Here is a 22,871-nt window from a genome sequence, read left to right as displayed (position 1 = left end):
CAGTCAGCCTTGTCTGCATGCTGCACCACTCTTCATTGAAGGCCAGAACTTGTTAGCATCCAGTCATATCCCCACTGAGAGTCTCAAATACACTCTAATCTTATACACCACCCAGGGATGAAGTCTGTAGAGGGCGTACATCCTCACCAGCACCAGGCAGAGCAAAAGCTTCCCCTCAGGAGATAACACAATTAAGATGGGACTGCTGGTACAGTGCAGCAGGCCAGCAGGAGCCGTTCACAAGAGCTAGCCCCTGAGATTGTTAAATAATGCATTAGAATTTGTCACCTTTTTCCTTCACCTCTGTAACCCGCAACATCCCACATACCTCATTAACACCCTGCCTGTTCTCGATGTAGGTGGCAAAGAAAGTTGTTCAGCAAAAGATCATTGTTTGACGTTTTTTTTTTGACGCAACTTCAAATCGGGAAGATCGCCCTTGGCTGAAAGATTGAGACAAAGGACAGAGCCTGAAATAGATGGAGATAATTGTGAAGGGAAAGGAAGACAGAAAAGTGACAGTGAAGGGAAGAAAGGAATACTTTTTTCCTCCAGTAAGTGTCTGATCATTGCTACGGCACGGGCAGTTCAGTTGGCTCGACTGGTTTGGACTGCAGCTGAACCATCTGTTTCTCACAGCCTGATCGGAGCAGACTGCATCGTACAACATGAACTCTAGGCCAATTATTCCAACATGAGCAGTTCCTGACTGGTGATGCATCCAATGCAATGACGGAATTCTCAATTTACAAATAATTAGGTGAGGTAGATTGTCTTTGTTTCCCTGTTTTCTTTTATTAGGTCTGAAGATAATTCTTGATTGGATTTAATGCTTTCTTCTCTGCGAGGAACAGCTCAAGGTTCCAAAACTAATAAGTATTTAATTGCAGCCTAGCTTTGTAAAGTCACAGCTTACCTGAGGCATAAAAAGTGAGAACAAAAAGAGCCAAACAGAGATAGAAAATGAATAAAGAAAATGTTGAATAAAGAAAATATTAGAGAAGAAAGCCCTATAGAAAACAGACAAAGAAAAGGACACACAAATGGAGGCAGGGACCTTGCGTCTAATTAGGTTTGGAGCTCTGTTTGCTATTGTCTCTAAGGTTGTTACCCTGTCAACCAAAGAGGTAGAGGCAGGAATGTAAGACCCTGCTGTGGTGTGTCAGAAGATCTTTGTATGTGCTCATGTTAAACACAGAGGAAACAGGAGATGGGGTTAAAAATGAAAGGGATGTGGATATAAGAAAGAAGAAAGGATGTAAGGGAAGAAAGGCAAGGATTGTAGAGACACATCCCCAATTATTCTAATATATTTTCTCTGTTTTCCTCAGTTCACCAGAACTACGTGGGCACAGACGCTGAGAAGAATCCCTTCTACCTGTCAGTCGTCCTCTCAGACCAGAACAATCAGCGGGTTCCTCAGTACAGAGCCATCCTCTGGAGAAAGACAGTGAGTTCTGTACTGATAAATTCATACACTCCTTCAAATATAGAAATCTAATATTCAGGTTCTTTTTTTAAATGTTTTTGAGATACTGTAAGTGGAGGAGATTTGTCTCCTTGTTTATCTTACCTTAATATTTCTTGGTATCTTTGTTGGGACCAGTTTAAAGAATTCACTGTAACCGGTATGCAGGTACATGTCAAGAGGGGTTACCATGAGTGGCACTGGCCCCCTTTAAAATTTGATTGGCCACCCCAGAACCATAAACTATGGTTGGCTCTTTTCATCATTAGAGATGAGACTTATAATAAAATGAACTATATGGTATATCATAAAAGGCTGGCAGTAGCTTTCTTTGTATTTGAACGTATCACATTTTCTATTGTTAATGCTTCCAAATAAGACTTTGGACAAACATCGTCTTTTGAAGTCCATGAAGAATTGATCCTTAAAGATTAAAGTGTACACAGGAATTAAACAGGATGATACTTTAAATGTAGTTGTTATAGTATATGGTGAAGATAGAGAGGGTAAATACTGTTACCCCAGCCACCTCTGCCTATGTCAGTGCCCCAGTTGGGCCACCCAAATCCCAAAAAATCTGGACAAGCCACTACAGGTATGATAAAAAGAAAGTTAATTTATGACAGACTTAACGCTGCTGTTTTGGAAGGAATCATAAGCAAAATAGTTGAGTTTGATTGCTTAATACTTTGATGTATCATTTTAGGCTACCATAATTTTTATTCCTGCAGATTCTTAGTCTGAAAAATAGCTTGTATCTGAAGTTGTAAGATTAATTCTGGGGAGTAAAGAAGTCTAATATTTCTCTTTGAAATGGAGTAGAGAAACATTTTCTAAGGCCAGGAACTGGAAATACTCAAGTAAAAGTTTCGTATACTAGTTCTGGACCCAAAAACTGAAACAAAAAGGGAGAGTGCTCAAAAGTTCAGGGCACAGATTCATTTTAAGCAGCAGCACTTTCCTCCAGTTTAAACTATTTATGACCCTGTTTTTTTCTGGGATTTAAACGTACGAAGGAACGAAAAGGCCTCCTAAGTGACTTTAAAACTGCCCTGAGTCACCGTGTGTGTAGCTGTGTGTGCGTTTGCATGAGATGCATGTTGTGTGTTTGCAGTGCGGTGACTCAGCTTCATGACCAAGATAGCTTGTTACTAATTTTGGCCTCTGGCGTCATCTGGAACCTGATTAGGGTGCTGCACCTCCGCTGACTGATCACATTGATTTATCTTGTTTCTGTCTGACTCCAACTGGAACAGGATGTTGTTGTTGTTGAGGCTGAGCAGATCAGCCCTGTTTGTCTGCGCTACTCTGGCTTAATCAGGTCCCTTTTTTAATTGTTCTATGACTGATTGAAAAACATCTTGTTGGCAATTTCTCGTCTGTGATAGTAATTTTTCAGGATAACGAGGAGCGCAGCAACAGGTCTGGCAATGTGAGTCGTGAGGATGAAGGCGATTGCAGCTCACTGTGCTCAGAGTTTTTAACCCCTGATCTGTGTCATTCTCGTTCTCTCAGGGCACGCTGAAGATCAGCCTCCCCTACAGCCCGACAAAAACACTATCAGTCAAGTCCATCCTAAGGTGAGAGGTTCTGTCTGGAGCTCTGAGGTTAATACTGCTGGTTATCACATGCTGTGGGTGGAGTACACAGAATTATACCATATTGGCCAATTAGAGCAAAAACTGCTAAAACTTAGCCCACAGAGGAGGGAGGGTTTTTATTTTTTCATCTTCACACACACATCTACAAATAGTCTGCTTCTCTTATGTTGTATCCCATGTTGTATCATCAAACCTTTATGAAAATTAAAATAAGAAATCCTCTCTTCAAAGGTCTCCAGTGGAGCATGATGATGTTTTATTCAGTGTGGTGCAGACGTGTGGCTTGAAGTCAAAGTGTGACATCTCTCCACAGTGGGTTAGAGAGTCTCCCAGCGCTTTACACAAGCAAAAGAAGTCGAACTAAAAAGCACATTGCTCTCTTTTTAAATATGAATCCTGCGTTAAAGGTACTGTGTGTAGAGATTAGAATATTTAGCAACATCTAGCAGCCAGATTCTCGACTGAAACGCTCCTTTAATGCAGATTCATTTTCAAGTCATGCTAAGTCTTCTAAAAATGAGCCCAGCTGTTTTTAAACAAATGTTGAAAAGAGCAAATTTTCTATTTGTTTCCATTTGAATGTTCAGTCTCATGTTTCCAGTGCTAGATTGCATTAGTGAGAGGTAACAGGTTACAATGAAAGCATGAAACAGGAGATAGTAAATCCTCAGGCTGAGCAGCGTCACACTCTATATGAGAACAAATGACACATGCAGGAAGAGAAATCCCCTGTATCAGGTCTCGCTGTATTCTGTGTAACACTTAGGGCTATTTGTCTTCCGTTGATCCTAAATACTTCTTCCTTTTTTTTTTCCCATCACTGCTTCCTCTCCTCTTCCCTCCTCCTTTCTTTACTTCCAGTGCGATGAACATGGACAGGTTTGAGAAAGGCCCCAGGGAGATCCTCAACCCGGAGATTCAGAAGGTGAGAGTAACACCAGAGCGTCGTAGCACCGGATCAGCGTCACCTAAACTAGAATACATCCTCAGGCTGTGTCACCTCCTTTCCTGCAGAGCTGCTCAGTGTGAATGATAATTGTTGTGTTGTCTTTCCTCAGGATCTGCTGGTGTTGGAGGAACAAGAGGTACGGGGATGATGCTCCTTTTACTTTACAGCTTGGCTTATCCTCACGGGGAGTTTGGGGGATAGGCGTGGTTACAATCTTAATTTGTCTGGCTTTCTTTGGTCTAGCCAGTTGAACAATAGATACAAACTTGATATAACTCTTAACTCATTCTTTAACAGAAAAGAAGTTGCTGTGACACTGCTAAAAATAATGTTTAATATTGCCTCATCTCTGAGGAATAACATAATAAAGCTTCATCTAAACAGTTCCAAATCCCTCCTAGGATTCTTTGTATTATATTTTGCTATTCTGGTACATTTCTTATAATGCTATATGACAAGTGAAAGTAATATAGATGAAAGAGTAAGGAATTGATTGATTACTTTAACCTGGGTTTGTTGCTTTCAGGGGTCTGTGAACTTCAAATTTGGTGTCCTGTTTGCAAAAGATGGGCAGCTCACAGATGATGAGATGTTTAGCAATGGTAAGTCCAACTCTTCTCTAATTTTATTCAACCTAATTAAAGGGACAGTGACCAAGAATGGTTATTTTATTTCTGATGTTAGATATATGGCATATATCAGTTTGAAGCTGGAAGCAGAGGCCAGTTCATTTAGCTTCATTCAGACTCATTCTGTATGAAGGCAACAAAATCTGCTTCTCACCGCTAGCAGTTTTCCCTGTTTCCAGTCTCACTCAGCTGAAACTAGCAGCTTCCTATGTTAGCTCCTTGTTAAGAGATCAAGCATGCAACATTAAATCTTCTCCTCTAACTCTCCAATCTAGTGCAATAACTGCAAACTATTCTTGCTGTGCTTGTTTCAGAGACGGGGAGCGATGGCTTCGAGAAGTTTCTGAATCTTCTGGGTGATTCCATTACGCTGCAGGGATGGGCAGGCTACCGCGGAGGGCTAGACACAAAGAGTAAGAGAGATCACACTGCAGAAACACATCACATGGACAACATTTAAAAGTCAATCTTTTCAGTATTTGTTAAACTTTGTCACCTTCTTCTGTGTCCTCACCTGCAGATGACACTACAGGGACTAAGTCCATCTACACAGTGTATCAGGGCCATGAGCTCATGTTCCATGTGTCCACCATGTTACCCTACTCTAAAGAGAACAAACAGCAGGTGGGTGTTCAGCACTTTAGAGGGCTGGCAGTATCAGTCGGCCCACAGGAGAACATCTAAACTACTGAGTAGATTGACTTGAATTAAAAATGTGGTTCAGATATTCATGATCCCCAGAGGATGACCACCGACAGTGGCAATTAACTGAATCATGCAACACCTGCATGTATTAGTTTTCCCTTTTTCTAGTTATGTAGCTTGATGTCTGCTTGGTGCATTAGAACTAGATTTTCTTTTGACATTCATGGTCCCCAGATGATGTTTCCTTATAGATCTTGGTGATACCATGACTTTTCCTTTAGAGTCAACCTGAGGCTGACATAGGAGTTTTCTGAAATGCTTCAAAATGTGTCAGATAATAATAATAATAATAATAATAATAAACTTTATTTATATAGCACTTTTCTTAACAAGGTTACAAAGTGCTTCACAACAAAAAAGCAGAGAAATGCCTCCTTATATAAAAATGTTTTTAGTGAGGATTTAAAAGCAGTTAAGGTTGTGGACTGTCTAATTGTCAGTGGCAGGGAGTTCCACAAGCTTGGAGCTCTGATTGAAAAGGTCCGGTCACCTTTGGTTTTAAGGCGGGATCTTGGCACAACCAGCAGAGATGCATCCACAGACCTGAGTGGCTGCCCAGGTGGACTTGGATAAGTTTCATTTTGACATTCATGTTCCCCTGAGGATGAATTGTAGTATTATAGGACGATTTTATTCATCAAATACTTTATACTGGTGATAAAATGAATGACGTTCCATTAGCGTCAGATTTCGGTAGCATTAATTACTCATTATGAAATAACAGGAAGTTAACATATTTAAAGATTAGTGTGGTTAACGTCATGCCCTCTTGATGATAGCATCAATATTGAGAGGATGTTAGAGTTCTCTGTCTCCTTGTGTGTCTGTACATCTTAATTTTTCATTTCATCTCTTACTACGCCACCAAAGCTGGACCGTCCTCTGGCTGTGCCTCACACTAATACTAGAGAATCTTTAATTGAGATTCAGTCGTAGGTGTTCATCTGTGTATGATTCCACAGAGAAAATACCCGGCTTTGACAAAGCAGTGAGAGGAAGCAGGCACAGCGGTACAGAATGGAAATCTGTTCACTTCAGAAATAAAGGACGTTATTGCTTTACTGTAGAGCTCCATTCTGGACTGCCAATACTAGTACAATTTAAATAGGCTGGTGCTTAGCAGATCTGACAGATAATTGGATTTCTTCTCAAGATAGAAAAAGACATTCTGGTGGTCAATAATAAGGAGCAGTCTGTGCTTATTGTGCTGCATGTGAGCCCGCCTGCTGGTCTGTGGATCACAAGGACTGCAGTCTTATGAAAGGATGTTAGTGAATATCCTATTCTGGTCAGTTCAGTTGGAGAAGACGTATCTGATATATTCCCCCACAATATAAAGGTCATAAAAGTAACAGTAATTTCCCAATGAGAAATCTTACAGTATCCAAAAACAGGGTTATCCTCTTGGGAGCATGAATACAATATTTGATCTAATGGCAAAATTTGTCTGAGATTTTGTCATTTCATGTGTAAACATTGTATTTATGACTGTGTGAGTCACTAGAAGTGTTAAACTAACAGAAAACTAAAAACTACAAAAAGACTCATCCTGCAAGAAATTAAAGAGGTTTCTTTAAAAAAAGAAGTACACTGCTATCGTGTTGCACTTTTTTTCTTTTTTTCTACCCTTTAAAGAAAGTGTTTGTTTATTTTAATAAGGACAACGCACATTAATCAACATTTCATCAGTATGCGTCCATGTAAATATGCCAAAATTAGCACAATAACTAAAATGCATCTGTTGTCCTAAGGCAGGTACATTCAAAAAACAATACACATTTTAAAATTACAGAGTTCACAGGACACTACACACAATAACTCACAAACATTTTACACACTAAATGGACATTTTTGTTACAGACTAAAAAAAAAACAAACACATAAAATAAACTCATTAGATTTAAAGGTGAGCCCAAAGCCCTCCGGGAACAAGCATCAGAGGAGGAAATGGATATTATTGTTGTTGTTCCAGGAATGTGTGCAATAACAATAACAATACCATTTGACCTAGATATCACTCATTGGTGTTGATGTTTTAATATCTTCTTATATGGGTTATTATTTTTTAGTATGTAATTAAACTTAAAGACTGAGTAAGCATGTCTTTTGTGGATTGCTGTATTCTCTGAGAATCTGATAATCCATAACAAAGTTTTTAAAGTTTTCTTAAAATGTTGTCACACAAGTTATTTGGTAGACTTTAGTATCTTTTTCTATGTAGTTACTGAGATATCTACTGGAACAAAGTGTTGCCCTCACAAGCCAAAAAAATAAACATAAACAAAGAATATGAAAAAACAGAAACTACCAAAAAGTGACTATGAACTAAATTTTACCAAAATCATTCAAAATGAAGGTAAAACAGGGCAACAGATCACCGAATCCATGTCAGTTTGTGGTTTTGTGGATGAAAATATGAATCACAGGCTCACAAGGTTAACTGCCATTTGTGGTCCATATATTTGCTCTCCTCTCTTTGGCAGGTTGAGAGAAAGAGACACATTGGAAACGACATTGTTACCATAGTATTCCAGGAAGGGGATGACGCATCGTCGTCCTTCAAACCGTCTATGATCCGATCGCACTTCACCCGTATCCTTCACATGAACAAGGACTGTCAGAGAAACCAAGAGGTCGCCTGCGACGTGAGCGTCGTCCAGAGGAGCTATTACAGACATGACATCAGACCTGTAACAATGACAGTGTTTGGATTGCTTTTGTGTCTCCTTCACGCATAATGAGTTTCCTTCACTTCACTTCCAGATATTTTTGCATTAGTTAGGTATAATAGCCAGAATGACAGTTACAGGTGAGTGCTTTGACTCAAGATGTTTGAATCTGTAGCTGTATTCACACAGGCACCACACTACAAACAAAATGTAATGACATTTTTTGGGGTTAGCTGCATGTGTGGACGCAAACAGCCACATTTTCATTTCAAATGTACCTAGATTTATTTTCAGCAAGACCCTTGGTAAAGTCTTCACGATAAGTGGAAGTGAGCCAACGTGAGAACACAACAGACTACAGTCAGGAAAACGTACAGAAAAGGAGTGAACAGTGGTAATAACTTCTATGTCATGTGACTGGTGCATTACCAGTTTGATCGTTGTGCACTTAATGAAGTTGATCAGACTTTTTTTGAGTAGTCACATTTCTGAGGAGGTGCATGTCAGGCTATGTGAGTAGATTTCTGCACTGAAACAGGGATACTCAAACCTACAGCGTTCGGCTTACGGCAGAACACAGAAGTATAAACCAGGCTTTATCCAGCAGGGTAAATTTCACTCTGTGAGGGTCTTGAGTGAGGAAAAAGTTTGGATGACTTTGGGCAAAGTTGCCCTTAAACTTTCTAGACATTCTCAGGGGTGTGGAAAGATCTTATGCTTCATAAGAAACGTACCCCTTGATTGTTTCTGTGATGACTTTAAATGAAAAGCAACTTTACTCTATAATACTGTCTGATATGCTGTAATACAGCGAGGAACAGAATGTAATCATGATAGCTGTTTCTCTTTGATTAATATCATTTATATCATAATTAAACACTTGATAATTTACCAGATTATGCAGTACCAGATATCAAATGAAGCAAAGATTGTTTGTTCCTGAACTTTGGAATATAGTCATGAGACTGTTTCTTGTTTCATATATATATCTCTTTGTTAAATTCTGAGTCCCACTTTCGTTATGTGATCCATCAGTAAATACATGCATGCAGTTTAACAATAAGAAAGATGTTACATATCTGCTCTTTCCACAGGTTGAAGATATTCTCAGAAGAGAGTGTTCCACTGTTTGGACCGCCTCTTCCATCTCCACCTGTGTTTACTGATCACCAAGAATTCAGGGACTTTTTATTAGTCAAACGTAAGAAAAGAAACAAGACTTGAATTTTAAAAAATGCTCAAGAAAATATAATCTTCTTTGATTCTGATGTTGTTCTCTCTTCTTCAGTAATCAATGGAGAGAAAGCCACACTGGAGACGCCAACGTTTGCCCAGAAGCGACAGCGGACCTTGGACATGTTGATCCGCTCGCTCTACCAAGACCTCATGCCTGACCTGCACAAGGTACACGTGCAGCCTGAGTAGCAGTGTAGACCTTTTTCTTGTCCTCTCTTGGATGTATGAACGTTCTGTCCGTCCGAGCCGTGTCCCTCTTGTCACTTCTACAACAGTATCCACTGCTGAGCTTTGTTCTGCTGTACTCTGCTGCAGCCCTCGGTCTCTCTCTGCATACTGCACCACAACGACAAGATACCACTGCAATGCTGACTTTCTCAGCAGGACTCTCCCTCTCTCTCTCTCTTTCTCTCCTGACATCACTTTTGTTCTTAAAACTCTTATTTTCAATCGTTTTACTGTTGCTACTAACAACACTTAGTTTTCACAGCTGCTGTTCTCACCCCCTGCCAGGGTCTGCCTCTAAGACCCCTCTCTGCTTTTTCTTTTTCCCTATGTGCGAATGTGTGTGTCTGTGTCTGTGTGTGTGTGTGTGGATGCGTCATTTTGGGTGCTGGTGTTCTATGTTTAGGTCCCTTTTTCTCCCCAGAACATGTTGAACCGGCGGTCCTTCAGTGACGTGCTGCCTGAGTCTCCAAAGTCGGCACGCAAGAAAGAGGAGGCGCGGCAGGCCGAGTTTGTCAGGATAGGGCAGGTAATGAACACGTAAAAACACCCGCACACACAGATAAACTGTTTGAATGATAGGAAATATTGTTCTAAATATACTCTGTATTCATAGATATTTTCCTGTCTGTCTTTTCTGCATTCATTGTTATTTTGTTGTAGTATGGAAAGGCAAAATCCCTTATTTTTTAATAGATTTTTATTTTTCTAAGCTTATCTAAAGCTCAAACAAGTCCTCAAATCTTACATTGTCGAACCAAGTCTTTCATCAACTTCCAGTTTCCTGAAGGCTGGTGGTGCTAGCTCTGCTAACCTTAGCCACATTCAGCAAACCAATTTGATATTGTTGACCTGCAGACATTGTGACCCTGAGTTTGGCCATGCTAAGGAAATTGTGATCAAGTTGGACTGTTTTCTGAGCATGTTTTGTTGTTGTTGTTGTTGTTGTTGTTTACCTTCAGACCAGCTAGTTAGCCACTTCGAGGACAGAAGCCTCTCAAGTTTCCTTATTTTTATGCACAGAAATATCACACTGTCCCAGAGAGTGCAGGGATTTCTAACATCAAAAGAAAGATATTCACTCCATCACTAAATCCCCAAAATTTCGATGACTTTCAGCTGATCTTCACAGCGTGTCTGTATCAAACAGCAACTTCTATTAGAAAGTATCAGGAGCAGATAACCAGGAAGAACAGATGGAATAATTACTGCATGCAAAACCTGTTCCAATGTACACATGAACAGCTGTTATTGTTTATAGACAGACTCTGCCGGCTCGGAGAGGTATGTGACAGATTTGATTGTGTGACACAGTAGAGGCTGCAGGTATTAATATCAGGCTGCAGACTGAACCCAGCGCTTAAGGTGCAGCATCCTGGTATGACCCTGGAGGAAGAAAGATAGACTAGCAAACCACACAGTAGCCTGCCACTTTACTTCACACTAGCTTGACAGAAGTTAGGTTGTGTTCAGCATTTCTAATATCGCACCCGCCAACGATAGGCTTCAAAACAGCCCTTCTATATAGATACTATACAGTCTATGGTTGCAACACTTCAATCTGGTGCTACAGTTACAATGAGACACAATGTTTGTATGTGTTCCAGCTGCATTCATTGTCGTCCACCGGCGCCAGTGCATTTCTTTCTTGATTTGACACAACAAGCTAAATATAGTTTGCTGAATGGAACCAAAGTGAGATGTTATCGTAGGAGAAGCTGCAGTCTTCCTCCTCTGTGACTCTGTGCCGTGATAAAGTTATCAAAGAGCTGTAATTCCCCACAGACAGCAGACAGTGAACAGCTTCCAGGAGGGTCAGGGTGGAATAATGATATGAGAAGTGGTCACTGAGTCCACAGTGGAGTAGTCATTACAGGTCTGATGTAATGATGATTACGTATCTGTTATAAAATTAGAACATCCAAGGACCAGGGTCTGGAAACACAAAGAAGATAAGCATGTAGAGAACTGTCCGTGGTGCTGAACTGAGATGACCCCTGGCAGTATGGGAACAATTAACTTGTTGTAGGGGTTGAATGTTTGCTTCTCTTGTTTTCTTAGTTTCTTATCTTCATGTTCTTACCTTTGTCCCTCTCTGTGTTTTCTTCCTTTCTCGTCTTGTTTCTGTCACTCTGTGCTCATAAACAAGAAGCCCAGGCATCGACACTTCGTGCTGTAAAGCGTGAAAACAAAGGAAGCTAGACGTGTCGAGTCATTGATTACTCTGATTTGTAGAGACAAGGCGTTTGTCCTCAACTAAACTGTCCCTATGCGTGTTCACTCTCTGTGTAAGCAGATTACACACTATGATTTCATGTTGATAAGTGAGAATGTGTGTTTTTATGGATATTTCTAGAGTGTGCTGCACTGATGAACCATTGTACTGCCACTTGGTGTTGATTTTATTGTCCACAGACGGCTTGTTTATGCAGATATGTAAATAGAAGCAGCTGACTGGAGATTGTCATCCTGATCAGCTGATTGCTGCTTTAGCTTTTCTGTGAAATGAACTCTGGTTGAAATTTTGAAGCAATTACATCAATTATTCTGTTCATAGAGAATTTCTTTTTAATAGTTGTCAGCTTGTCCAGATTCTGTCCTCCTCATCGAGCTGCTGTCACAGCTCTCAGACTAAATCAGCTGAAAACAAGGAAGCAAGAGCAGCAGACTGGTCATATGTACGAGAGGTAGAGAACAAGGTGTTCACTTCAACAAGCTCACACTGCTGCTGTCCTCATTGTAATGCATTAATAGGCACATTTCACATGCAGCAGACACTCCTGGGTTCAATGCAGGGTCCAGGATTTATGTGTCTCATCCAGACATCGTATTAACATCAAGTACACGATTTATTTTCAAAGGTGACAAGTTATATAAAGCCGGGGTAATATGTGTGAAAACTAGTGTGACACATTATACACAGGGATGCAGTGATGTACCTTTATTCTGCACTTATTACAAATATACTTTGTCTGCTGTCATCACATCTTCATTCCATATTTAACATTTAATATAAACATATGAAAAGCTTACAAGTACTCTATATTGTACAGGAGAGTCTCAGAGCCTCCTTATAGAGGACATAGACTGAGATTTCAAGAATAGAGCCTTAAATATACAAGTATAAAATCATGAAATTACTAGAATAGACACATTTAATATAAAAAAGGTGAAATATTTCAAAATAAGTTCCTAAATGTATAAGAAAAAATGTATGTCTTTAGTCGGCCTATATGTTAAAAGGGGAACATCAGCCAGCTGGTATCATGAATAACTGTATTTTCAATATTATAGCACGTCAGCACATTATCATAAGAAGCAGGATCCTGAACAGAGTGTGTAAAACAATGCATTCTGAAGAAAGGCAGTCTATCATAGAGCAGTATGCTTTGGCACCAGCTGTTGATCGAGCACACGATGCCCCAGGTTCCTTATTTTAGTGCAGGCTGCTAGCTGCCCTTCTAATATCACCCTTTATGTGATTTTAGCATTCATATTTAATAACCATAACCTGTAATGATAACTGCTTTCTCATAGTTACATTTATTCTCATAAGATTAGGACTTAAATGTTCTAAATTTAAGAGTTCGTTCTTGTACTTTTCCAAGTTTATTCATGTATGTTTGTTGCATTATTCTCATACATTTTGACTTTTACTCATAAATGTGTGACATGAATCCTGTAGATATGACTTTTATATCTCATGATGTCATCCTTGAGAACCTAGGACTTTTACTACTTTTTTTCTTATAAATTTATGACTATGTTAGAAATCTCAAAAGTGCCTTATTCTTAAAATGGCTCTAATTCTCTGTCACCATGTTGAATAAGAACATGTTAAATCTTTGTCTGTGAAAGAAAAGGAGCAAAGGTCAGAGAAAAGTCTCCAAAAATGAAAATGAGAGGACATAACCAGACATTGGGAGCCATTTGACTAAAATACTTAGACACTTCAAACAGCTGTGACAATAGATGCCACATACACAGTATTGCTCCAGTATCAGCACTGTAATATAATTTGCAGTGCTTTATTAGTCACACGTTGTTCTTTTCTGACTTGGGTTTCAAACAGAGGACTTTTCACTGGAGTTCTCTCTGCATTGTTCTGTCTCCGCTAGAACTTCAATAAATGATCTGAGTCTTTCTTCCAGATGGAACTGCAAGCCAACGCATCCAGAAGTGACAGATGTCTCTCTGCTGTGTGCCTGTGTGTCATATCTAATGCTATTTCATCTTTAGGCTCTGAAGCTGAAGACCATCGTGAGAGGAGACGCACCGACTAGCCTCGTTACCACGGGCCTGTGCAGAAAGGAGGTGAGAGAGCGTCTTTGAGACGATTCACTGCAGGAAATCTGAACCCATGAATAATATTCTCTTTGAGTGTTGTGGAAAAATCGGATTCTTTGTCTGAATTATTTCCAAACAGACAACAAGGCAAAGAGAGAGACACTTGTTAGATGCAAAAATGTATCCACTCTTAAATGATTGAAAAAATGTATAATAACAAAACATAAACTAACATATCAATGACATTAATAGAAATATAGACTGAATGGACTTAATGGTGTTCTTACTATTCAAAGGACAGTTTTTAAATATATTTTTTAATCACCCTGTTAAAGCTCCTGTAAAGAGCTTTTAACTTGGGATCAAACAGACTGAAATTAATAAAGATAATTATTCATAATCTACAAAATCAAATGTGTACATCAGCATTAAAGTTAGGGTAATTCTTAATGTATAAATCTGCTGCTGCTGGGTAGGCGTTAGAAGAGATTATTAGCTCATTGCTGAAACAGCCTTTTCCACATTTTACATGGCAAAGATGTACACAGTGTACTATGTTTGACTTTAAAAGACAACAGGATATATATATTTTTAAACCTAATTGGCACATGTACAAGACGGAATCTTCAAAAAGACAGGAAGTATACTTTTGACCACAGGGGGTGCCAAAATCAACACAAGCTGAAAATGTGTTACCTGAGCTTTAAAATAGCCAAATTAAGCAAATATCTCAGCGTATTGCTTTCTTAATTTTCTGCTTCTTTCTTGACATAACTGTGAAATGTGTAATCCTGTCTCATGTCTCTCAAACAAAAAAAAATATTTAAAAAATGTGTAAAAAAGAAGAAATCACAGGAAAATACACAGTCAGTGTTCAACTTTTCAATATATTTTTTGAAAGCTTGATTTATCTTAAAGGTGTTTTGAAGTTTTTTTATGATGTTTATTGTTATTTTTATTCTACAAAAGCAAGCAGATGTCAGTTTAAATACATGTCTCTGTGTCTCTGTGTCTCTGCGTCTCTGCCTGTTTGTATGTGCACATATGCTGCAGCCATGGGAGTCCCAGCCGTTCTGCAGCACATTCCCCTACGAAATCGTGTGTGCCGACTCGTGGGGTCAGTCTCTACTGGTTGCTACGGACACGGCGGGGGTCATGCTGCTGGATGGTGAGCTCATCCCTGATCAATATCTCCCTATGTCCTCCAAAATAGAAGCCACCCATCCATGTCCATTCAATAGTGCGCTCAGCTGAATGCCACAGCTGACATGCTGATAATAAAGATGCTGTTCTTGTTTCAGGGCCTGATCCAGCTCTGCCCAATGCTGGTGAGTGTTTGATTCAAACTCAGTTATGACATATTTTTAAGAGTTTGTTTTCCTTTGGCTATTTTGGTTTCTTTTTAGACTGCTGTTTGTAAGATGGAGCATTAAGACAACAAAAGCCTTTAGTCCCCTGAAGGTTTTTAGGGTTTCAGAGCTAAATACTATTTCAGAGAGATAAATAGTATACAAGAGTGCTTGAAAACAAGCAAGGGAGGGACGAGGAAGGTAATAAAACGAAAAACCTGCACAATTCAGCCTCAGAGGGTCCTTTGTTTCCTCCACAAAACCTGCCTTACATAGTTAATCCACTTGATCCAGCATTAATGAACACATCTTTATGAAGACACTATAAAAAAAGGAAGATTTTAAGCTCCAGTTTTGCTTGGTTATTAACCGTGTATATCATGTACAGAGGCCAGAGCCCTCAGAGTCTGCAGGTAAACACTGTCAAATGGGTTTCCCCCATGTCGCTAATGTTTGTAGAGCTAGCACCACCAGCCTTCAGTCCTCCTTGCCACACATGTGTGTTGGTTATACATTACTCCAGTCCTGCTAACACAACACAGCCTGCATACAACATTTTACATCCATTTTCTAGATCAAAATACTGACAAACTGCGCCACGCTGCGAGATGTCATCTGTCATCTGTGTTTGTTTACAGTCAGGTAATAAAGCATCAGGGAGGTAGCCATTAACTGGAACTACAGCCCCCGACAGTGGCGGGTGGCTGCAGTTCCAGCTTAGACACAAAAAATGACTTTTCAGGCCTACAATAATAAAAGTATCATCAAGAAGTTTAGCTGGCTAGTAAATCTGGTACCAGCAAGCAAGAGTGACAACAATAACTTAGTTTACTTAATGCACACATCCCTACTGATCACTTGAAAGGTATCAAAAGCCGCACAAATAAGCATAAAAAATAAAGAGATTCTTTCCACAACATACACTACCAGTCAAAAGTTTGGACACACCTTCTCATTCAATGGTTTTTATTCATTTTAATTATTTTAAACATTTAGATTAATACTGAAGACATCAAAACTATGAAATAATCTGGTTTTGCCATAATCTGGATTACAACAGTAGTCAAATAGGGCTTTCCATTGTGTACTAACCCTACCTCTGAACAACACAACTGATGGTCTCAAACACATTAAGAAGGCAAGTCTTTCTACAAATGAACTCTTGACAAGGCTCATGTTAATTAGAAACCATTCCAGGAGACCACTTCATGGAGCAGACTGAGAGAACACCAAGAGTGTGCAAAGCTGTCATGAAGGAAAAAGGGGGCTACTTTACAAAATATAAAATATAAAACATATTCTGTTTTGTGTAACACTTTTTTGTCAATTCAATAATTCCATATATGTTCTTTCATAGTTTTGATGTCTTTGGTATTAATCTACAGTATAATAACTAGCCCCTCACTACTTGCATCTTACCCAAAGAATCAAATGATCAAACATGTCATAAGAATAGAATAGAGTGTTAAATTGCAGGGGCGGGTCCATAGTAAGTTTGCCTTTTAATGCTGTGTCCACAAGGGTCTTATCACATGCCACTCCCCAATAACAAGTGACCAGTGTTTGCTTTCCTGAAAGGCACACTGCCTCCAAAATCTTGCAAAATGTTCGCTCTGTTTTGGTGTAACAAACAAAGAAACCTGTGAGAGGTGGTGCATCTCTAATGGAGTCAACACACATGAAATAAGAAATATCACCCTGTCTCTCACTCACATTTTCTTTAACATATTCTGAAGTATATGGTTTCTTTTTCATAAGGCTTTTCAAGGTTGCACCTTTATTGTAATCATTTTGTTAGACACAGATGAACTTTTTCAGTTTTGCACAGTCAGATTTCATTTCTTCTTATTTTGTTGTTTTTCAGAGACGCAGACTCTCCCTCCAGTGCAGGTGTTCGACAAAACCATGGTGGTGAAGCAGATGCACGTTCTCGAGCCTCAGGAGCTGCTCATCACCAGGGCGGACAAAGGTAGACACACAAAGAAATCAGATTCTCCTTACCACCACCCCCTCCCTGCTTGTCTAAGCCCGTCTCATCCCCTCATTCGATTTTGAAACAGGACAGTATTTACCGCACATTTTTTTCTCATTATTCCTTTTTTTTTCTCTCTTATTTCACCTCTGTCATCTCTCTCTGCGCCGTTGAGTACGTACTTACCCTTTCCACCTCCATCGGCCGAGTGAACACATCGATCTCTCGCTGTGATCTAAGGAAGCTGACCTATAGAGAACCAATCCCCGCCGGGCTTTTGTGTGTGTGTGTGTGTGTGTGTGTGTGTGTGTGTGTGTGTGTGTGTGTGTGTGTGTGTGTGTGTGTGTGTGTGTGTGTGTGTGTGTGTGTGTGTGTGTGTGTGTGTGTGTGTGTGTGTGTGTGTGTGTGTGTGTGTGTGTCTGTACAAAAGGGTGTGTGTCTGTTTATCCTGTAGGACTGTATCGACTGCGAGGAGTTGTAGTGGGCAGACCCTGATAAAATGTAACACGTAGACCTGAAAGCATAGAAGAAAACACAACTTCTCACTCTACACTTCATCTTATGTTTGTTTAAACTCAAAGATTTGCATACAGATGATTAGCTAACTCTGTTATTGACAGATAAAGACTTTGTTTTGATGGTGAGAATTCCATAGCAGTGTAAACATTTGTCACGTGGGCTTTGATAAAACCTGACAGAAGTCTGAGAGTGATCCTCTCTGTTGTCCGAGTATGGGAGGATGCTCAAAAAAGACACAAATGTTAAATTGAGAGTAACCTTCATGCAAGACGGATGTGGCTTTCGTGTTGTGTTTCCAGGGAAGGACGCTCGGCTCTATGTGTTCAGACTGAGCGCGCTCAAGAGAGGCCTGGAGGAGAAGCAGCTCGTCAGGAACAAGTGCGACAGCCGGGAGAACAAACTGGAGAAGACTAAAGGTAACACACGAAGCATGCAGGAATATACAAAGTAAAGACTCCACACAAGGAGAAAAACATACATGAAATAGATTAATTCACTTTAATACAACTCTGATTAGAAGATAGGCTCGCAATTGTGTGTCCGCATCTTCCTTTGGGACTAAATTTAGACGATCAGATTTCTACATGAAGTGCTGTGAACTCAAAAAATGTTAAATGAATTAATCCCATGTATAAAATCTTCCAGCAAATTTCAAATGTCTGAAAAGCTTGGCCTCTTTGCTGAAAACTCAGTGAAGGACAAATTAAAATCTGGCTTTCATGTTGTTTTTGCTTTTTCTCTAAATTAGCGAGCACATCTGTTTATTCTTAGTTGATGTTGGCAAACCATCTGACCATCAAACAATCCAGATGTCAACCTTCTTCTCTGACATCTTAGCCTGAAACATTACTGGGATATGTTTGGTAATCTAATGCAAATCATTTGTTACATGATTATGCATAATCACAAATGGGAAATATTATTTAATCAGCTTTACTTAAAGATGTTGTGACCTTTGAAAAGGTCATTTCACTAGTGCAAACACCTAACCTTTGACCTGCCGCTTCTCCTGCTACTGCTGCTGAAAGGCCAGCTGACCGTACTGGATGCATCGATCTGTCGAATCACTCCTCCCCTCCCCCTCCCTCTGTGTCCCAGGTTGTCATTTGTACTCCATCAACACCCACCACAGCTCTGAGCTGAGGATAGTAGCAGCCATCAGGAACAAACTCCTCCTCATCACCAGGAAACATCCCCGGTTTGAAGGCTTCAGTGCCGTCGCAGCAGGAGCAGACTCACCGGTGGAGGAGTTTCAGTACATACGGGTACGACAGAGTCTCCATGAATGAATGGAAACAAACAAATGCATAAAAAACAGACACTTCAGTGAATGAATTGTGAGGATGAGGAAATGTTGACTCCCCCTTGAAGTCACTTTTTAACAGAAAATTTATGATTTTCTCTCTGTACATATTAATTTGTATGTGATATATGTAATGTGATATATGTTGTGTTATATGGACAAAAACAAGTACAAGCAAGTGATCTAAACAAACAGAAACAGTACGCTTTTATAACAGTGAACAGGTGAAAAGCAAAGGTAGCGCGACAGAGCTTTTCTTAGAGGCAATTAAGTTGGTTTTACTAGCTGAAGCGCTCCACATTATGCCAAAAAATGTAATTTCTTTTTCCTGTTTAGATGTATTGTATGAAATATAATGACACAAGACTGTAATTGTGCTTTTAGATTTAGTGTAATTGAATTTTTTAAAGATATCTCTACTTTCAAGTGTCCATAACAAGAAAAAGTCCAAAAAATAGCTTCAAAATTTGAAAAAACACCCTATAAGTACAGTTTTTAAGTTTCCTCAGTACCAAGGTAATCAAGTGAAACTTATATTTTGAACTCTGCAAAAAGGAAATGCTAACAGCTAATTAGTCTGCATTATTTTTAGTATTTTTAAATCTAAGTCAGACACTCTAAAAGGCCTAAGGTACAGCAAATATCATCACTTATGGAACCAATAAAGTAGACTTTTAAGAATTGCATAAATTTACACATTTAAAGCTCCTGTAAGGGATTTTTAACTGCTCATGAAACTGACTGAAATTTAAAGTGATTACTCTTTATGGCCAAAGAAAGCAAACAGGGCAGTCAGGGAACAGATTGATTATCTTTACATTGATTATCTTTATTCTGTAATGATCATTTCCATTTTTTATGACTTGAACCTCCGCCATGGGAGCTTTAATAAAAAGTCTTTGATCCTTCACAATATCTGCTAAAGAAACTCTCTTCGTCAGAAGGACATCTTAAGTTTCAAAGCCCTATTCTCAAAGCTTTCAAAGTAATACATAGGTTATGTTTCTGTTTTGGTGATTAAACTAATCAGTGCATGAGAGCGCCCAGATCAATCTCACACTGTTGATCTTTCAGGAGATCTGTCTGTGTGATCCGCCGGTGGTGATGGCGTTGGTGGACGGGCCGACAGGGGAAAACGACAACATGATTTGCGTGGCCTACAAACATCAGTTTGACCTGATCAATGAGAGCACAGGAGATGCCTACAGGCTACACCACGTAGACGCCAACAGGGTGAGGCACACATGTACATACACAAATATTACCAGGCTGCTTGGATGAGTCAACATGTTGTCATTCACTGCCTCCAGCTGGAGAGGAGAAATGAATGAGGACACATTCTGCTTTAACCATTACTCCTCTACAAGAGGAACCAAAACAAGTGACACATTACCGTAGAAATTTGTGTGCTGTGTTCCAGAGATTTGAACCATGTTCTTTGACATCTTCTTTTACAAGCAGTTTGTCTCCTCTGACCTAATCCTAACCTTGTACTAAATGTTTCTCTTACACTGACTCGTCTCTGCCTGCAGGTAAATTATGTAGCAGCTATTGATGTGTATGAAGACGGGGAGGCGGGTCTACTCTTGTGTTACAACTGTGAGTCTCCCTTCCACTCTATATATTTCAGATGTTATGTGACTCAGTTCTGTGTCTCTGCTGTCAAAGCTGAGCCTTACTCTGCCACTGCACCTTTGTGGAATACAAATTATACCACAATATATCCCAGGATATTATAATCAGAGAAGAAAAATTAGAAACAGGGGTGTGCCTAGCTTTTCTGACTGGGGGGGCCTTCACCAATGCAGGGGTGGCATGAAGTATTTTTGCAAGCATACATAAATAAGGATTTATTTATCCTTCTGTTTTCATGAAACACAACATGTTTTAAATTTCTGTTAAGTCCAACCTCTGAGAGGATAAACTGGCATCATAGTCTTGAATTTTGGGGTGGCACCAGGGGTGGCCAATCAGATTTCAAGTGGGGCCGCCTGGTTACCTTTCTGGTAAAGACTCTGTTTCCAATTTACTCTTGATATTTTCTGAGTTACAACATAATGTGGCCATCAGCTGTTGTTCAAAACAAACAAAGAAGCAAATAAATTCAGCAAACATAAGAAAAAAAGTATTTTATTTTGAAAGTTGAACCCGTTTCCTGTCTCTCTTACAGATATTTGCTATTATAAAAAAGTTTGTCCGTTTAACGGCTCCACACCGATGATCCAGTCCAACACCTCAGACTTCCACTTCAGCTGGAACCAGATGCCCAACGCTATCGGTATGTTACCACAGTAACAACACTCCACCTGCTCCATCCGGCACTTCCTGCTGGCCTGGCCTGAGGCTTGCTGTCCCCATGGTAACACCATGTGTGGTCTCAAGCATTCAATTGGCTGATGTGATTATTTGTGTGTGTTTGTGTGCGCTCCTATTTGTCTGTGCTTGTGGATGTCTTTGTGAATGCAGAAAGGAACAAAAAGAAACACAGTTGGTACTAAACCTGTAACCCTGACCCTGTTGATAACATGTAGCTCTTCCATATTCCCTGCTTTCATGGACGTATTCAGACACACACTCTCACACATATTCAGACACACACTCTGATACATAATAACAAAAGGTGTGAGACCTAATGGAGAGCCTCAGCTTCAGCTACTCTCAACAATAGTCAAATATTTACAATGAGCCTGAATAATATAACAACAAAAACATCATCAAAATCAACCAGATGCAATCTCTGTCTGTTCTATGTGTCAGCTCACTGTATGTTAACTGGTTGGCACCCAAACAATGGAGCAACAACTTTAGCAGCCAGCTGATTGACGCAGTAGTGTAGCATTAGCATGTTAAAAGCCTGGCGTCTGGCTCTTCAAAGGTAATCTGATCAGATTGAAGCTTACAGTTTGGGACAAATCTCAAGAGAGTGGATCGATGGGTTTTCCTTCGCAATTCATCTGGAGAGTGTTTATCCTTTACTTTATTTCTCTCTCTCTTTTTTTTAATCAAATGGAACAAAAGTGAGAGGTTATCTGATCCTGGAAATCAAAAAAAAGAGAATGCCAAAATCTTGATCACTATTAACCAGATTAAACTTTTTGAACAACTCGGTCCAGATTTCCCCTGAGAACTTAAGACCAAACCCTTTAAGAAGAGTGACTACAAAAAGCATCTTGCTTCAGTCAGCATTAAAATAATAATAATAATAATAATAATAATAATAATAATAATAATAATAATAATAATAATACATTTTATTTATTAAAGCACTTTAAATGTTTCTTTAAGACACTTGACAAAATAATAAATTATACAATAGATAAGCAAAGGAAAGAAAAGCAAAAAAACGAAAACAGAAACAAACAAAAACAAACAAACAAAAAAATTATATGTCAAAAGCCTTTCTAAATAGGTGGGTTTTGAGCCTGGATTTGAAGTTGGTGAGTGAGGGAGAGAGTCTGAGGTGTTGGGGGAGAGAGTTCCAGGGGGTGGGGGCAGCGACAGAGAAAGCCCTGTCCCCCCAGGTTCGGTGCTTGGGTTTGGTGAGATGGGTGAGGAGGTTGGCGTTGGTGGAACAGATGTTGCGGGTGGGATTTTATGGTTGCAGAAGGTCGGTGAGGTAGGAGGGAGCTAGATTATGGAGGGCTTTGTAGGTGATGAGGAGGATCTTGTACTGTATTCTGGAAGTGATGGGAAGCCAATGGAGAATTTTGTTGAGGAGGGTGTTGGGTGTACCGTAGAGGAAGCTATTGCAATAGTTGAGTCTTGAGGTGATGAAGGCGTTGATGAGTGTTTCAGTGGCAGATACATTTAATGTTACAGGACAAATACAGTAAATGTTAGTGTTGATTAAAGAGTTCTTTCCTCTCCTGAAAAGTGGCCAAAAAAATATTTGCATTACAAAAATTGTTTATCTAATTGTCACCGTTCCACATAGTTTCACTGGGTCAAATTAAACAAGG

The 22,871-nt window shown here is 39.6% G+C and overlaps 1 protein-coding gene across 3 annotated transcripts in view; it reads left to right on the top strand.

Moving 5' to 3' along the window:
• garnl3 (GTPase activating Rap/RanGAP domain like 3) overlaps positions 1 to 22,871 on the top strand; it is an 80,783-nt gene that overhangs the window by 47,528 nt on the left and 10,384 nt on the right. For 2 of the 3 annotated variants that reach the window (XM_034710079.1, XM_034710081.1), the window contains exons 5-25: positions 1,332 to 1,450; positions 2,984 to 3,048; positions 3,931 to 3,994; positions 4,128 to 4,154; positions 4,545 to 4,620; positions 4,962 to 5,060; positions 5,168 to 5,271; positions 7,836 to 7,944; positions 8,116 to 8,161; positions 9,116 to 9,222; positions 9,310 to 9,425; positions 9,889 to 10,011; positions 13,722 to 13,796; positions 14,823 to 14,937; positions 15,071 to 15,097; positions 16,983 to 17,087; positions 17,909 to 18,025; positions 18,708 to 18,874; positions 19,987 to 20,145; positions 20,445 to 20,511; positions 21,083 to 21,190. In XM_034710079.1, coding sequence (XP_034565970.1) covers positions 1,332 to 1,450; positions 2,984 to 3,048; positions 3,931 to 3,994; positions 4,128 to 4,154; positions 4,545 to 4,620; positions 4,962 to 5,060; positions 5,168 to 5,271; positions 7,836 to 7,944; positions 8,116 to 8,161; positions 9,116 to 9,222; positions 9,310 to 9,425; positions 9,889 to 10,011; positions 13,722 to 13,796; positions 14,823 to 14,937; positions 15,071 to 15,097; positions 16,983 to 17,087; positions 17,909 to 18,025; positions 18,708 to 18,874; positions 19,987 to 20,145; positions 20,445 to 20,511; positions 21,083 to 21,190 — 1,995 coding nt within the window. The remainder of the gene's footprint in view (positions 1 to 1,331; positions 1,451 to 2,983; positions 3,049 to 3,930; positions 3,995 to 4,127; positions 4,155 to 4,544; positions 4,621 to 4,961; positions 5,061 to 5,167; positions 5,272 to 7,835; positions 7,945 to 8,115; positions 8,162 to 9,115; positions 9,223 to 9,309; positions 9,426 to 9,888; positions 10,012 to 13,721; positions 13,797 to 14,822; positions 14,938 to 15,070; positions 15,098 to 16,982; positions 17,088 to 17,908; positions 18,026 to 18,707; positions 18,875 to 19,986; positions 20,146 to 20,444; positions 20,512 to 21,082; positions 21,191 to 22,871) is intronic. The other variant, XM_034710080.1, reaches the window with a different exon arrangement.

Source organism: Notolabrus celidotus, chromosome 19, assembly GCF_009762535.1.
Source record: "Notolabrus celidotus isolate fNotCel1 chromosome 19, fNotCel1.pri, whole genome shotgun sequence".
NCBI classification, from domain to species: Eukaryota; Metazoa; Chordata; class Actinopteri; order Labriformes; family Labridae; genus Notolabrus; species Notolabrus celidotus.
This window is presented reverse-complemented; position numbering and strand designations above follow the sequence as displayed.